The 18,412-nt window shown below is 34.9% G+C and overlaps 1 protein-coding gene across 1 annotated transcript in view; it reads right to left on the bottom strand.

The window, feature by feature from the left end:
* The window catches only part of col22a1 (collagen, type XXII, alpha 1), a 90,996-nt gene that overhangs the window by 9,377 nt on the left and 63,207 nt on the right, over positions 1–18,412 (bottom strand). The window contains exons 37-53 of the mRNA XM_088601840.1: positions 17,859–17,912; positions 17,514–17,567; positions 16,899–17,003; positions 14,750–14,794; positions 12,468–12,545; positions 10,717–10,752; positions 8,681–8,734; positions 7,876–7,920; positions 7,605–7,652; positions 6,613–6,726; positions 5,491–5,544; positions 4,723–4,776; positions 4,559–4,612; positions 2,305–2,358; positions 1,773–1,826; positions 1,160–1,213; positions 467–520 (exon numbers count right to left, since the gene is read on the bottom strand). Of these exons, the coding sequence (XP_088457966.1) occupies positions 467–520; positions 1,160–1,213; positions 1,773–1,826; positions 2,305–2,358; positions 4,559–4,612; positions 4,723–4,776; positions 5,491–5,544; positions 6,613–6,726; positions 7,605–7,652; positions 7,876–7,920; positions 8,681–8,734; positions 10,717–10,752; positions 12,468–12,545; positions 14,750–14,794; positions 16,899–17,003; positions 17,514–17,567; positions 17,859–17,912 (1,011 nt within the window). The remainder of the gene's footprint in view (positions 1–466; positions 521–1,159; positions 1,214–1,772; positions 1,827–2,304; positions 2,359–4,558; positions 4,613–4,722; positions 4,777–5,490; positions 5,545–6,612; positions 6,727–7,604; positions 7,653–7,875; positions 7,921–8,680; positions 8,735–10,716; positions 10,753–12,467; positions 12,546–14,749; positions 14,795–16,898; positions 17,004–17,513; positions 17,568–17,858; positions 17,913–18,412) is intronic.

Below are 18,412 nucleotides of genomic sequence, written 5' to 3'. Positions count from 1 at the left end.
ATTACAGTAGGTCAGTGAATTGTTCCTAACACTTTTAAACATTTCTTTATAATTATCTATTTTACATCTCTGAATAAAAATGTCTTGGCATAATTGGTGTTATGTTTATTACATCTTACAATCAGCTTTTGACAATGTGTGCTGAACATACTGTATAGAAACAAAGTGTGCAAAGTCAATGCTTGTAGTTTACGGAATGAAAAGTCTCTCAGATCCCATTACTGATCAAATTATATGAATGACGTAAAGTATACTGGTTTTATTACAAAGTAATGTCATGCAACTAGACAATGACATTTCTGCATTTTTCTGGATCATTATAAATTTAATTCCAGAATGTGAGCAAATAACACAAAGACTAAATGCAGATTCAACAGAATGGAAGACGAGATATAATCTACGGCATCCTCTAAACCAGTTCTAATCCAGATGAACTGGGTGAACAACTGTTTTAACTAACACTTACAGGAAGTCCTCGCATTCCATCTCTGCCTGGAGGACCTGGTTCCCCCTGTTTACCCTTTGAAGAAATACACACAAAACCACCAACAATATAGTAGCCATGATAATAAACCTTGGATCGTAAATACAGACAAATCAGTTTTAATACATTAGTAATTAGTAAGGAGCACATTAATGGTGGTAAAGTCCCAACAATGCTGACAGAAATAAACCCTACATATGAAAAAAGATATTTCATTGTAATCATATTTGTAATTGTAAGTACAAATGGTCCTTAAGCATTATTTGGTATAAAGGCTACGCTGACTCTATGTCCAGTCCATTAGAGATGCTCAAATTACACAGGTACCCTCAGTGAGATGAGGAAATTCGATTTTTTGTTTCAGATTATCCATAAAAAATCAAGAAGACAGCAAAACAGAACTATTTTCAGAGTCAAGCAGTACAAGATACAGTTGGCCTGTTGGCCTTATTATTTTCCTTTCACTTCCAGGGACTGTATTTGACATAGTTTAGAAGAGCTTTCGAAATCTGTTTTAATATAGGAATTCAACCTGTTTCTAAGCAACAGGATTCTGCAGCAGTGCTGAGGTATGAAAAAGAAGTTACCCAGGATTGTATCACCAAGATAAAGGAGACAAGGACATCAGGAGGCATTGCTATAGGGTGAAATATATTGATTCTGATGGTTTCCTACCGGATCTCCTGGCTCTCCTGGACTGCCATCTTTTCCATTCTTTCCTGCCAATCCCTTGAATGAAAGAGAATGAAGAAAGCACATTTAGAATGGCACTATTGAAATCACACTTTTTATTGGTAGTGATTGTTTTGATGTGAAATTGTAATGTAAGCCTTAAGTATAAAAGCAGTCACAGTGGCATCTCAGACCAATTAGAATTCATTCCCCAGTACTATCAACAACTACTAAATTCTGACTTCGCTAAACCCAGGCAATTACTCATCATGTGATTACGGTGCCACTATATCAAAATGTCACCCGCTATAAACACTAATCAGTGCAGAGCAAAATTCCACTGCTTTCCTGTAATGGTTCATCATTGAATATTACATTGATTAATATGTTAAATTCATTAGTTCTTTCTTTTCTATCCTTGAGGCAGAAAATCAGTAGTAAATATTCAGCACTGACATTTGCACTGTTTTAATCCAATTTTAGGGATATTACCTATCCTGTGAAAAAAATACACATACTTTTGCTCCTGTACAAATCATACTGCACATATATCAGTGAAAAGGATAATATCTGCCCTTTCTGTAAAAGATTATTGTAAAAACATGCCTTAACTCACCATTAAACCTGGTAGTCCCGGTGGCCCCTGGATTCCTTTAAGACCCTCTTTACCCTGGTAAAACCATATTGGTTAATTTATGACTTTTACTGTTTAGGTTGCATTAATCCACTAATCTTAAAAAAAAAAAAACATTTTTTGTTTCTTGACTAACATCCTGAAAACAGATGAAGTATTTGAATCTGTGGTTTGTATTAGTTTGCCAAACATGCAAATTATATTGTCTATGTTAAAATAAGCAAAGGTCTGTTATTCTCTGGGGAAAAGTATTTCCGACAATTGAAGGAAAGAGCTTAGAGAGGCATAACTTTAATATAAATGTATATTTTACAGGAACTTTGTATCTGTTTCATTTCTGAAATTAGACACAATATATCCTGTATATAACAACATATTTATATACTGTACATAACCGTATTTACCATATAACACATAAAACCATGGTTACATCAACACATAAACTGCTGTCTTCACTGTGGTACTGTACATTGGGTTGTAAATAAATGAACTCAGCTACTGTATGTGTTCTTACCTTTTCCCCAGGAGCTCCTGGTGGACCTGCAGGTCCTGGGCTACCATCTGCTCCCTAAGAGAAAAGACAAAAACTTTATCCGATTCAAAAAAAGTCACTTCTTAAAGATTCATTCCATGCTGTAAAAAAGAAGAAAGAAAACACAACGTTTCAGCCATGGAGCCTTCTTCAGGTGTAAGCTCCACGGCTCCACAGCCGAAACGTTGTGTTTTCTTTCTTCTTTTTTACGGCATAGAATAAAACTATTACGTGTTCCTTTGCAGCCTACGCATGCTGACGCAGCTACCCACCTGAACTTCTTAAAGATGTCTACCGTATCTACCATATATAGTACTCCTTCTATTAGTTTTAAATCACAGTACTATAAACATAGATTGTTACAAGTGATACTATAGATTATTTGACTTTGGTATTATTTGACTGGTATCTTAACCATCCTTACATGTATCTAAATAAAATAAAGTCTAAAAAACAAGATACTGTATATTTCAAGACAACACAGAGGAAATAACGGTAATTATACTAAATTGCAGTTAGGAACATCTTAGTTCATTATGTCAATTTGTTTTGCTACTGTATTAAACACTTCCAGAATGCTGTTTTTTATTTCACATGATTCTCAAATACTGGGAAAAAAGCTTTTATTCCTCATTTCTAAAAACAACACACAAATATACAGTTGAAAATAAAGAGGTTGCTGTACAGTATTATAAATATCAGCATGACACTGATTATCTGTGTATTGCAAAAGCATGTTCAAATAATAACTGAAATGTTTCATAGATTACTAGAGTACTCTATATCTTCATTGAACTACAAGAAACAAAATAAGATTTGGTTCACTGTGCCCTTGAACGCGACCTTACAACAGCAGGCTTTTAGCCAAAACAGAACAAAAAAAAAATCACACAAACACAGTCAGGGGTGTGTGTACTGAAGAGAAGAATCCTCAAAGGCATCGACAAAATTAACCCCAATGGATTTCTTCAAAATCAACAGTGAAGCATGAAGTGAAGGTTACAAGCAGACACTGAGGGACATACAACTGAAAAAAGGAGGCTGTGCTTCACACAAATGGATATGGGAGTCTACAACAAGCTACCCAGCCATGTTGTTGATGTCAATATAATGGCTTCTGTCAAGAACGGGTTGGATAAGATCCTCAGATCCATTAGTAACTGAACTAGATGAGCTGAGTGGTTTTCTTTTGTTTGCAGCCCTTCATATGTTCTTGCAGCCCATACATAAAAGCAAGAAATGAAATGTATGAAGTGTATGGTTGAGCGCATTCTACATTTCTCTTTTGAACCTTAATGAAAATATTACTGTAAACAGTTGATATTCCAATGACTTTCTGAGTTGAGATTAGCTGAAAGGCCCGACTAGTAAATTTGTATTTTCTATTTCTATAAGCAGGTGGCACAGTGACACAGAGGTTAGCATTGCTGCCTCACTGCACTAGGTGACCTGAGCTCAATTGTGAACTTGGGGTGCTACCTGTATGGATTTTTTATGTTCTCCACATGTTCACGTGGGTTTCCTTCAGGTGCTCCAGTTTCCTCCCACAGTTTAAAGACATACTATTATCTGAATTGGCTTCTGGTAAAATTGGCCCTAGGTGTGAGTGTGTGTGTGACTGGCATCCTATTCAGGTTGTCCCCTGCCTTGCACCTGTTGCTTGCTGGGACAGATTCTGGACCCTACAGCCCTGAATTGGAAGAAGCAGTTAGAAAATAGATGAATGTTTTTTTTTATTTACTATTGGTAGTTATTTTCTATTATATACCCATAAACAGCAGAACCACTAGATGTTAAAGACAAAACTCGATGGTTGCAGCCCCTGAGCCACAGGTGATGAATGAAATCCTGCAACATTTACTCAACTCAACTCCTCTGATGCCTCAATTGCCAGAACTAGTTACAATTTGCATGCTGGAAGTTTAAGTGCCTTAAGAGATACTGTAGGTAGTGTCTAATGGAAGATATTTCACCCAGCAGGTCCCGAGAGTAAGCACAGTGCTAAATTCCAATTTAACCCAAACTGGTCAAAGTTCTCCCAACATCAGTGGCATTATGTTAACTGTACACCCTCAGTCCTAGTTGGGCAATTTTAGTCATAATTGTCCCAATTTCAGTCATAACCACTTTGACGATTGAACTCCTTACAATCTGTATTTTCACAGAAATGTAGTATATTTTGCACTAGTGACAGTTTCAGCTACTACAGTAGGTAAATTGAGGAGGGAATACTTACAGATTGCCCTGGTAATCCCGCTGCCCCAGGATATCCAGGAGCCCCTGGTAATCCCTGAATAACAATACATAGACACGATTAAGAAGCTTTACATCATGTTCAGCAGCACATGATTCACATTTATCATCTCATCATATTTGTATGACTAATATTTTTAATATTACCTTTTCACCTTTCTCTCCAGCTTCACCAGGAGGTCCGCGATCCCCTTTTCCACCCTGTTGAGAAAACATGCAATAAAATTAGAGTGACAATTTCTAAGACTGGCATTTCAGTCTCTCTCACCTCTAAACATTGCTCTTAGTTATAATATACAATCTGATATCACACATTTCACGTCTTTGGAGCAGGAAGATAAATTGTGTAAATTAAGCATTATGCCTGCTTATACATTCCAGCCACTGAACCTTGTTTTGGTTTTCAAGTACAGCAATTTGAAATTATTGTGGAAGAAGAAAGCAGCCCTAAAATCAATATAGAGGCTTTTAGAAGCTATAAACTGGTAAATGCTTAAAAATAATGCCAAACAATCAAAATAATCACATTTATGATTATATTTCTCCCCATAATTTAAGGGAACATTTAATTAAATGGATATGATCTGTTTATTTTTAGCTCATAGTAGAGGACAAAGCCAGATGAAGACAGTGACACAAAGAAAAAAAACATTATGCAAGACTATGAAATTATGAATAATGCAACTTGCTGTATTAAGTATCTTTGATCCTGGTGCAAACCATACTGCAGTTTTCTTTGGTATAATTAAATATATTTTAGAAACGCTGATCTACAGTATGCCTTGTATTTCACCATACATACAGTATATCACATACTGTACAGTATTTTCAAGATAATGCAATTTTCTGGGACTATGCTACAGTACACTCTTATAGTGGACTGCCACATCTGGATCAGAGCTTATGAAAACTTACCTTGATGCCATCCATCCCACGTGGCCCTGGGGGACCTGGAGGCCCAGTGGGTCCCTGTAATTAAGGATAGCTCTTTTATTAAGGTACTTTGTCTAAGAAAACATAGAACAAATGAAATGACACATTGCCTCAAATTTACCTTGTGTAAAACAGATGTGTTGTATTTATATATTATTATATCCAATACATAATACAGTAGAAAATGGCTAATTTACAGGGCAAATTGAAGGGAAATAGTATTTTAGTAGCAACTGCAAAGGGAAAAAAATAAAATGTCTATATAAATGAAAAATCCCTTGGGAGTGGTTATGTTAATGTATAGTGTTTTGCTTATTGGCTGTAGCAGAGGAATTATAACCACATTTTATGATTCTATATTGATAATACTAATACTAATGTGACAAAACGTAATGTGAAAAATGTAAAATGTCCCATTATTTTATTTTATTTCGTAATATTCATATTAATAATATTAATTTAATAATTATGAATAAAGAACATTGTTGTTGTTGATTTGTTCCCATTATATTTCTATTACAATTATCATATTTATTACATAAGTACCCCCCAGTAAAAGGCTGCAGTATCCAGCTTCTCTGTAATCCCCACTTCTAAGCTTAGAATTACCGTTCTAAGTTTGCTGTTTTTAATGCCAACAATTTCTATGTCTAGGGGGAGTCTGCATGCTTCTGCTCAGAATGCCAGTTTTATGTTCCAAAAGTCACAAAAAATCTACTAATAATGAAACAGTAAATGGTATTTAAGATTTTGTATTTTTGTTTCAAACTAAGTTAAAAAGAAATGCTTAAAATCCAATGGCCATACTGTATGCATGATTCTGTGTTTAATTTTGTTTAAAAAAGCCCAGTCCAAAATCTGAAAATAACAGTCAGGAAATGTATTGTTCAACAACAATCAAAAAAAACATAAACCCGTGTGTTTATAAAGGAAACAAATTAATCATGGACCCGTTGAAGCTCCTTTTATATCCTGTGTTTTAATGTGCCAGTTTTAAACAGGTCATATTTTAGGTTAAATTTTATTAAATAAAATTCCCTTTTGAAAGAAAACCACCTTCCACCTCAAACTATAAAAGATTTTATAGTGTAGCACTTCTCATACCTGGTACCCGTCTCGACCATCTTTTCCTGGAGGGCCTGCTGGCCCTTTGTCTCCTTTAAAACCTGGCATACCTGGCACCCCAGGAGGTCCCGGTGGACAATCTTTACACATATCCTGAAACAACACAACTGTAAAACATAAGGACTGGAATCCTATACAGAGATAGCATTCTTAATTACAAAGACGTTTTGTGCTTCACTGTTTTCTGAGCTTGTCTTTGCTTCTTTCAATATTTTTCTCTCCAAATATACTTTATCATGTGTTATTACATATCAGAAAACCCAGTTACATCTCAACTCTCAGCAAAAACTGCTGTAGACAAGAAAGGGAAATGAGGAAGTGTCTGCCCACCCATCAAGCCTTTCATCTTTGTTCCACTGAGAGTTGAGAAAACATTGGCCAACCATAATCTCTAACAGTGCTTTAACAGAGTAAATTTGTGTGCCTACACCTACAGTAAATCATAGGATTTCCAGTATCTCAGTCACAGTCATCTAGTAACATGACCATTGTTCCCAACCCTATACCTAACAGTGCTGAGTAAGTTGTGCGCCTCCACTTAAATCATAAGATTCCCAGTATCACAAAGTTTCATCTCTGGTCTGAATGAGTGTCTTTGGCAGGTTTGTTACTCAGGTGCCCTGTAAAAATGTTAAAATCTCTACTATAGGTCCTGCAGCAGAAAATGTAATAAAAATATTCTCTTTCATGGAACCAATTGTTTGTGAATATTTTCACATCACTGGTGAGAAAGAAAGAATAAAAATAATAATTTCCTTTTCCTAATTTCCCAGAACAATGTCTTTTTCCAGGTTTCAGATGTACAGTACATGAAACATGAAACATGAAAAAAGCCAAAGCATATATTGAAAGAAAGCTGTGAGCGTGAAAAGCTAGCTTTTTTCAGTGTAAAGCATTTGTGCGGCTATTTTATTTTTCTTGAAGAAAAAAAAACAGTCTAACACCTCACTTTAATTCAATGTTGTCCTCACCTTAAGGAAAGCTGAAAGATCTTTTTCAGAAAGTTCTGCGGCTTTTCCCTGTAGAAAGAACAAACAACAATCTTATTGTATACATTAGTTTTGCATATACTGATCAAGTGTTTTTACTCATTTTAAAGGCATCGTTTCTTAAGGGCTTGTGGTGTACATTAAGCCATATCATCCCAGATTTGTTACATATTACTGTGAAACTCTTTGTATTTACAGATTGAGTGGCTACCAAACAGCATTGTATTTTTATACTGTGAAATTTAATACATACTGGCTCTCCTGGGGGACCCCTGTCACCTTGTCTCCCTGGCAAACCCTGTCATAAAAGAAATACTGTATAAACACACATAAATACACACAAAAAAACTCAGAGAAATAAAATAGTTTAATTTGTGATTTCATACATTTATAAATAACACTTTTGGAAGGAACAATGTCCTTTTAAGTCATATTAATTTTTTAGTATATGAACATAATCAGTAAATCAGGCTAAGATATGCAAATCGTGCTAAGAAAAACATTTTAATGTTTTTGTCCTTTTGTTTTAGATTTCAACATATTGTAGTTCAACATATTAAACCACAATAATAGCAGCTGGACAGTAAATATATGTTCTGTTAAAAGTTTACAAAATTGTTGGAAGCATGTATATAATTATAATGGCAACACTGCAAAAAGCATATTAATGCTACAGGACCTTACAATAGTCCTGAAACTAAGGAAATACAGACAGAGCAAAGAGACTGAAACTTGTAGTCTTCAACAAGACTATTATAAGGTGTCCTGATACAAGTATGAATTAATATTATATATAACTCATTATATAATACTGTACATAAATGAATAATTATATATGAAATATAATATATGTATTATTAAATAATTATTGGTGTATGAAACAAAATATCCAGGTATGTTCAAGATATATTATATTTCAGGGACAGCAGTGTTAGATCTACAGACCAATAAACGTCTTGCAAACAAAGAAGCTAAATGATTTGAATGATCATCTGTCTGTTGTCTGTTGTTTGCATTTTTTAATGTTTTTATCTAGTCATTGTATTAAGTGTTCTTACATTATGCCCTGGTGAACCCTGTGGACCAGCAACACCAGGTAATCCTCTTAGGCCCTGAAGAAAAAAGAATAATAATGTAGGCATTCATGTAAAACACACAACTACCATTGTATGTTGACATCACCATAAATACAATATTTCACAGTGTGCATGACCCTTCCCACCAATCCATTCATTCATGACAATGCAGGTGATGCTGAATGATAATTTTTGACACTTTGTATCCTAGGAAGGCAGTTTGTATTGGATATCTCCAACTGTTGTCTTTGAATTTACAGTTGCCTCCTGAACCACTATACCCCTGTATCTACAGGCTTCAATGTCTTAATAATAGACGTTATATCGTAAAGTGGTTGATGGAGGTTTTTTTGTGAATTCTCATAATCATCCTCCAACATGTGGAGGTCAATGTCCATTTGCTTGCAGTCTCAGATCTTAACCAGGATGATATATAATACTGCTGAATGTATTCTGTATGTAACCGTCTTTAATATCCCAGAGAAATACAAAACCTTCTGTAGTCTCTATGTAAAATAGTTCTGTAGGCTTACAATGCATTTCCAATGAGCCTGTTATTGTAGAATTTTTAGGTTGGATTTTATTTTGAAATAATTAGAAATGTGAACAAATGTGACATCTACAGATGCAATTATCTAGAATGTGTGTCAAAACTCACATCAGCAGAAATCACAACGCAGTATATGCAGTGTCCTAACTGGCATACCTCCTTCTGCCCATACAGATCACTATATGACACTTGTGTTGTGCCAGATGTTTCAGATGGTTTCATTCTAGCTGGGCTAGTGGTTTTATTGACAATTGATTTTCCATCACATCTCAAAGTGTCATTATAAAGCCAATAAGCAGCAAAGATTTAAGATTACTGATGTTATGAAACGCTCTTGAATCCCACACCTCCACCTTTCCCCCTTTCAGAAATGCTGCTAGAAGTTGCCAAATAATCATTCTCAATGACCCATTTTCAATGTCTGAACAATGTAATCATTATATTTAATGAAATTGTCACTAGTATGTACTGTATACAGTATAATTAGCACAGGAAAACACTATTGGGTTAACAAACAGTTAATATTTTACAGATTCTTCTTAAAACCACACACTGCTGTGGTACTTTAAGGATTTGTTGTGCCATCTAACGGTGTTGTAGAGAAGTGCATCTTGCAAAAAAAAGTGATCACGTGTTGGAATTGTGACACCACTGAACCTCACAAATTCTAGATTTCTACATTTGTATATTGTCTGGAATTCAGAAACCTATGACAAATGTACAGTAGCTTTGTCCTGTACTATGCTATCAAATTTGCAGTGTAGCTTACAGTACTGTACATATATTCAGTATGATGTTTTTGTTCCTTTTCACCAAATGTGTGAATAAATCTGGGGAGTACTCTGTATTGTTCTATTCAAAATTGTTATTATATATACTGTTATTATTTGAAATAAACAGATGATTAAACTGAATTAAAATTATTTTGGCCAGACTGTAGATTGATATATTTTTTTGTATTTTTGTTTTTTGTAATTGTTGGACTTTTTAATAATGGATTAATTTATTTTTTCATAATTCAAATAAACATATGAGTTAATGCATTGTGCTTATTATATGTACATTATGTACACGATATATCACAATATACTCTATATATTGAGCATTTTGTGACAGAAATCTAAAAAACTAAATGTTTTTCTTTGAATCATAAACAGTTTACAAGCAGTTCTTACATTAATCAGAGGGAAAGAGTTTGATTCAAAAACATATGTATAAATATTTTATTATTTGTATCATATTTCAAAGCCCTGTAATAATATTTTCTTTTAATACATTTGTTTTTTTCTTTGTTCATATTTGCTGATCATATTCCAATTTGATTTTGAGCATAAACATAGCTCTGCCCTAGTAAATTTAATAGTCTAAGAACAGTGGTAAAATATATTGAATTCACATGTTATGTTATGTGTAAGTGCATGAAATACTTCTGAATTCCTTGTACACCAAATCCACAGTGATTGCTTACCGGTGGTCCTTTTTCACCCTGGGCTCCAGCTGGTCCCTAAAATGATGAAGTGATCAAATTGTTAATGTAATGGCCATCAATAAAAGGGATGACAACACTGAAACAAAATTACAGTATAACCTACCACATTCTACTTATATTATGCATAAGGTCATGGTAACAATAATTAGAATTTAAATTGATGTCCATCTGTGTGCAGATTTGTAGTAAACGTAAGTCTTGCGTAACAAGCTCTTTAGAGTTTTTGAAAAAAACTAAAAACAATAATGAACTCACAAAGTACAACATTTCATCACTTTCTTGATAAAAGAGTTATTGTCAAACGACAGGTGGTAGTCATTTTGAGAAATGTTAGTGTATTTTGAATTAGAATAGGCTAATAGAAAACACAGAGTAAAGTTAAGGTGTGAAAGCTCAAAACTGTGATGTAATCAGGACTTTGCTAAATCAACCTGTGTTAAGATCTCCTTTCTATGTAGTTTTTATGAAGCAATCTAGATATTGGTCTAGTTTGTAAACTAGTGAAGTTTATACCAAAATCTACTGGGAGAACTATGAAGCACTGCATAAACCGCAAAGGAATTTTCAAAGAGTTTGATACTGTATAATTCAAGACTGAGCAAGCACATGCAGTTGATGTAGACAAGTGCACAGTATTAAATGCAGGTAATAGAAACATAAATCATGGATATAAAATAGGAAATGAGGCTTCAATATGAGAAAAAATATGTTAATGCTAACATATTTTATACAGATTTGCATAATGCCGTCCTTAAAGTAAGAAAGTAAAATTAAAAAAAGCAAATTAATTGTACATACAGTACAGTACTGTATAACCATTTATTAAAGCTCATTTTTCTCAGCTCATGCATTTACTCTGCATAGATTTATGAGATATTAATATAGTGGAATATCCCAGAGAAAAGAGAGGTTGAACAAATTTACTTGATTTTGCAGAATGTCTGTACATTAAACAATTGATTTGGTTTAAGATTTAAATTTCACCATATCCTGAGGTGCAGTGCAGAAAATGGGAACACTGTCAGAAAATGACACTACTGGTTACAAAAACATGCAAGCAGTATTGGAATATTACAATGTTTGGGAGCATACAGACAATTCAATGGACCTCCCAAGAAAGTAGGAAAAGCAAATTGCTATTTATATATGATTAAAATGTAAATTCACTTTAAATCTCTATAGCATAAAGAAGGACTTGTTTTTCTTGCTGCTGTTTATATTGTAGCAGCATGCACCGTTGATTGTGATACACGTCAGCAATGCTTTTGCACATACTGTACCTGTACAGTATATTGTGAAATTGGGTGTTTCCAATTAAAGAACACTTTAACTTTTTAATAAAATGAGGTTATGTGATCATCTAACCTAGTCTTATTGAAGACTACTGGGACAATAATGAAATTTACTTAAAGAAATCTGAACTTCCCTATAAGGCTCATAACCTATTGCTTGAATGATAGTGTACAGAATGTTCCCATAAAAAAGTTTAGTATTTTAGTAACAATAACATCGATACAATCCAACAATGTATTGTGCCAAAACATTGATGAATGCACTAATGCCTATTGTATAAACTTTTTAAGATCTCAGATCGCAAAAATTATCCTTAGATTATCTTATTGGCTGTCATGTTCAATAAGTAGTGCCCTGCAACATGAAACACATGGTTTGTGGGAAGCAGCTATACATGAAAAGACCAGTAGCAAATGTGAGGAGAGGTAATACTGTACCAGAGGTCCAGGACGCCCAATACCAGGTGGGCCTCTGTCTCCCGGAAGACCCTGTAACCCAGGGGCACCAGTCTCACCCTAAAAAGCATTAGGAAGAAAGTGAATTTTATCAGTGTGAGTCCCAGTTATAAATGAGATCATCTTAGGAAAGAATTTGGCCTGAAGTTCTGATTGTTTATAAACAGTATATAGGTGATTCATCTGAAAGAACCTGCATGCCTGACAATTTCTAAACAATGAGTGATTGGCTTTAGTTTACTTGACAACAATGATGTCTAGAGGTTTCGGCAGCCATTAATCATTGAAGACTTTTCTTAAAGCAAGCAATTTCTGCATGCATGGACTCTCTATACTTTTAAATATAAAAATGTATTTCTTTTTATTTATCCTCTATTTGCAAAGAAAAACTTTGCCATTTTTAGGGTGGGAAACTGTTTGTATAACCTATATAATTTTCTGATTACTTTTATTTGGAGATAATTTTATTATGTTATAAATACTATGATATTACTGTTACTTTAAGTAAAACTTCAGGTGTTTTTTTTACAGTCAGTAAGTAAAAACAAACAGTTAATAACATATAAAGGTAAATGTGATATGTCCAGATTTATTTCAAAATCCCAAAAGAGTAAATATTTTCAAATTACTTTTTATGCAGTTACTTGCAAAATATGAAAGAATACTTGCATCTTTCAGACCCAAAAAAGAATACCCTGCACTTCGGAAAACAATCTCCAAACAAGACCAACACATAAGATAAGATAAGATCACTTTATTAGCCATATACAATTTCTTATATTAGGAATTTGTCTTTTCGCAGACCCCAGCTCTCTCTCCATGAGACACGCAGACAGGAAGAGAAGCTTGGTGTCAGAGTGCAGGGTCAGCCATTGTACAGCACCCCTGGAGCAGTTGGGGTTAAGGGCCTTGCTAAGGGGCCCAACGGAGTTCCTCTGCCGGCTGCGGGATTTGAACTGGCAACCTTCCAGCCACAGGGCATTCACCTGATACACACACTCTCATCTTGCAAGAAAATTGTTTTTACACAAACAACTTGAGGCCATGCTGGTATAATGTCATGTATTATAAGTATGACACTGCAGAAAGAGCAGCAAGTGGGGTCCCGCTTGATCAATGAACACTGTACATCATCAATCTTGACAAGTGAAATTCTATAGTGACTCCACACTCTAGTCCAGACCACAACATTTGATTGATTGGCCTGTTCTGCACAACAATTAGCATATTTTTGTGAACATGTGCACAACACTAGCTCACATCCATCACAGTGGTATACATAGACTTGATGTAAGAATTCAGCCTCTAACATATCAATGACAAGAAAGCATTGTTCTCTTGAAAGGTAGAACATATTAATTCCTTTCTGTGTTTTGTCTTTCTCGATTTTCATAGTGTTTGACATCAAACAAGTTAAATCACTTTATCACCCAGGCTCAATCATTTAATTAGGAATTAGGTGAATTTAGTGTTTAACACCAAAGTCACTAGAGTGTATCACAGTAAGTCAAGAATGATAAATGAATTAAAAATGACACCAAACATATTTATTATGTGAAATACTGCATGTAAACTTTAATTTTCAAAAAAAATGCAAAGAGTAATAAGCCTATAGACACTGAATATAATTACTTTCATAGTTTATACTGTATATCTGTTTCAATGTGTAGAGTGAATGTTTTTGTTTTTTTGTCTTTCTATATTAGAAAGATACTAATACCTCATGTATGTCTAATCACTTTTTTCACAATTGATAGTTTTCATATACACAATCATGAAGTTTGAAGTTTGTGCATAACTTAACTGTCACTCATCTCTTGCTTTGACATTGTTCATTTACATTGAAAACTGTTTGAAAACTTTAATTTTTAGTTCCAAACACATTATATTGAAAATGAAACAAAATAATACAATTATTTTCATTGCACCAATAGTAAAACAAAGGGCATATTTGTTATGAGCTGATATCAGTTTCTTTTATATAGGGATTTTTTTTTTGTTGACCAGCTGAATAGCTACTGTCTATATACAGAGCACTTGACTTGATTGCTCAGCGCTAGATATTCTATTTACAAAGTGTGTTGCAAGGGAGCAAGACTCTGCTGGAGAACTTCAATTATTCTTCCTGTTGCAGTGCTGAAAAGTCTTGAACTTAGAAACCTTTTAAGTTGCTGAAATGTGTCCAAGCATTATGCCTTGTACATTGCACACTTTCTCCTTAGGAAAATGTGATTCAGTCACTCCACATGCCAGTTTTTTCTCACCTTAGGGCCAGGAAGTCCTGGTAAACCACGTGCTCCCGGCTCTCCCTATAAAATTCAGAGATCATAAATTCATTAACACATACTCAGCACAAAAAGCACACATGGAGTCAAGCAACGTTTCCCTAATGAGAAGGAACACCTCCGTAAATGGAAATTGTTTTAGAGAAGAAATTGAAACCAGTGGTTTTGGAACTTTGAATAAGATTATGTCTTGTGTTCCTATATAAGCATCAGACAGCTGCTGGTACATCTAGTGGAACCAGATTTTGAGACAAAATTAACAGTTGTCTCTACAGCATGTTGCCATGACCCTTTTTAGTTTGATTATAGCCACATGGTGGTCATACTGATTTGAGCCATCTCTGCACTTTCACATCAGCAGGATCCAAATTTTCATTAAAGAACAGGAAATTCTTATTGACTGTTCACATGAAAAAAAAGAAGATAAAAAACTAATTGAGTTGTCTGAGCTTAGATTGAAAATTCAGAATCACAATACTGAACTCTATTGGATGGTCTCATATTTATTGGTTCTCTATGTTTTCTAGCTTTGGCCTCAAATGAAGTCAAAATGCATTGTGAAAGCTTGTTAATACTAGAACAATACACAATTCCCTCTATTCAAGGCACTAAAACCAGATTCTTACATAACTTGTTTAATTCAGGTGGGTAGCTGCATCAGCATGCGTAGGCCGCAAAGGAACAAGTAATAGGTTTATTCCATGCTGAAAAAAAAAAGAAAGAGAACACAACGTTTCGGCCGTGGAGCCTTCTTCAGGTGTGAGCAGGTGTGAGCTTCTTCAGGTGTGAACTCACACCGAAACGTTGTGTTCTCTTTCTTTTTTTTTTCAGCATGGAATAAACCTATTACTTGTAACTTGTTTAATTGTTTGTTTCAAAGTTAGAAATGTACTTTATGAATGTCTACTCTGAGCATCACAACCTTCATATTTAATTAATTTTCTGATGTAATTCATTGTGAAATTTGTGCTGATACTGTACAGTATGCCTTCTGTGCAGATAGCATTCTACTGTCTATACAATATTAGATTATGATCAGTGACAGAAAAGCAGAGGACATAAGTTATCATTATAGTCTGATGTTTTACTTGTTAACAAAAACCTGGTGTTAGACCATGTTTATTCCTCTCGCAAAATTCCTTAGCATGTACTAAATCCGGACCTTGACCTATTGGTTCCTTCCGGTGAAAGAAGAGGCTTCTTGAAAACAGAAATCCACCATCAGGAAATGAGCTAACAAAGCCATATGATTGACAAGTGGTTATAAATTATTTCTAGTTCTAGGCCTTACTCTTTTAAGTAACAGTTTCCAAACAAAATACACCTATCAGGAAACTGTGTAATGAATATTTAACTATAGGAAGATAGGAGTTACACAAGCATTATACTCATCAATCCAAAAAAATCTTAAATACTGTACATACACAATGAAGTTATATATTATACTGTAATTAAGTTTAATAGTGATGATCCTTACATTAATAAAATAAATGTGTACATTTAGATTTTGCGACCCTTAACATTAGCACAACATGGTGCTTCATTCGTCTGAATAGTGTGTAAAGCACGTGAGCAAGATGATCTAATGTGTCCCTTTTCTTTTAATATGTCATCACATTTTATGAGCGTTTGGCAACACTATTGACTTTTTGATTCATAAGGCACTGTCAAAATGTAGGAGACATAACCGGAGTGTGTGTAGTACCATGAGGCACAAAGAGAAAAAAACACATTGCTTGTTTCCTGGGAAGAAGGTGATGTAGATGTACCATACCAACACTGTGTTAAAACTATGTATATATGAGACTTTGCCAGCTCCTGATGAAATTGTAGTATGAAATTGTGTTCTGCATGTTAATGTGGAATGGAGTAAGCTGAAACTGCATAAGATGAGGGAGACCTGCAAAAAGATCTGTGACAATGAAAGTAAATCAGATATGCATAAACAAACGTCCTGAGCAACAGAATATACAGTAGCTGTTGTTGGTTTCAGTCTTGTTCAGGAGACAACAAATAAAAAAAGAATAGCCTTTGCTGTAGTAATTCCATAATAAAAGTAAACAATCGCATGCATGCATAATTAAAAAGATGATCGAGCTGCACGGAAAAGACGGTATCTCTGTCTTACAGGTTCTCCATCTTTCCCCTTTCCGGGCAGCCCAGGAATCCCAGCAGGCCCAGCTTCCCCTGGAGGCCCTGTTGGTCCCTGCGGTCCATCTTTTCCTTGTTCTCCCTGTACAATTGAAACCCAGGAATCAAACAACACTTTACATTTGACAAAGCACTTTTGTTAAATCCACCTGCATAGCTCAACTTCTGTTCCCTTTTCCCTGGCAAAGGAATACAGATGTACAGTAGCTTTTAAACATCATATTTGGACCTAATCTCCGCTAATGAAAATGAACAAAATTAAATATATAAATCTGTGTTTTCCATATCGGAAAATTAGAGGCAATACAGTATATGCACAACAGTTCAGGAGGAGGTATTCCAGCCATGAACTGACTTTTTTCCTCTGCTTTCTCCAAAATATCTAGGCTAAGTAAATTACAACATTTTATTGTTAATAGTCATACAATGACACCTTTACTGAGGTACAGTAATCAAACTGAAATCACGGTGTAAGGTGAGGTCAGTTTTCATAAGATTGGAAGATATATGCAATTTCTGAAATCAATGCAGCTCATAACTGAAGAAGATTGCATCTTCACAAAGATTTCTCCAGTCACCAGCTCCCTCTTACCTTTTCTCCTCTGAGACCATCATTTCCAGGTAGGCCAGGATTACCTGGTACTCCCTGCATATTGAAAAGAGAGTATTCCCATATTTATTGAGCAATTTACAAGTATGCTGATGACCACAAAGTTCAGAACTTCTTCTTTCAAGATCATGTTTCCTTAAACCGGTAACCATTTTCCAGCAACTAATGTTGTAGTTTTAGTAGTATTAGGCAAAGCATTATGACTGAGTAGATAAATGAAATAATTTAACTATCTATTAGATTCTACAATGATCAGAGAATTGTCCATAGAAATAGTTGAGAGGTAAAAACCAGTGCATGCGAGATAAATTTGCTTAATGTGCATACCACACTCCCAGGTAAACCACGGACACCTGGAGGGCCTTGTAATCCTGGTGGACCCTATAAAAAAAGATTGATGGTATTGTATATTACAAAAACAAATACACTTTCAATATCTTATTAAAGTCCCATTTTGGAGCAAAGAAAATGATGCTTTCTTTAATAGAAAATAGCCCTAGATCAGGTTGTCCTTGAAAAAAGTAAGAAATAAGCTATTTTAATATATTGAGTACAAAAGTTTGTAAAACAGAGGCCTATACATTTATAAAGTACATAATTACATATACTGTAACGAACGGCCGACATACAAGTTGTACGAGCCGGTTACAGAGCGGTGATGGCACAGCCCTCTACTCCCCTGCGCATAACAGGGATGTTGACCGCCCGGTCTGGCGAAGGCCTTCTTTAGCTCAGCCGGCAATATCTCTCCCTGTTGAGCGACGCCGGAGACCCGGGATCGATCCTGAGGCAGGGGGACGAACTGGGGTAGGAGCGGCAAGGGCAGAAACCCCAAGAACCCGAACCCGCTACAATACTCACCCTTGTTTGACATTAACTTA

This window comes from Lepisosteus platostomus, chromosome 12, assembly GCF_059453375.1.
Source record: "Lepisosteus platostomus isolate fLepPlt1 chromosome 12, fLepPlt1.hap1, whole genome shotgun sequence".
NCBI classification, from domain to species: Eukaryota; Metazoa; Chordata; class Actinopteri; order Semionotiformes; family Lepisosteidae; genus Lepisosteus; species Lepisosteus platostomus.
This window is presented reverse-complemented; position numbering and strand designations above follow the sequence as displayed.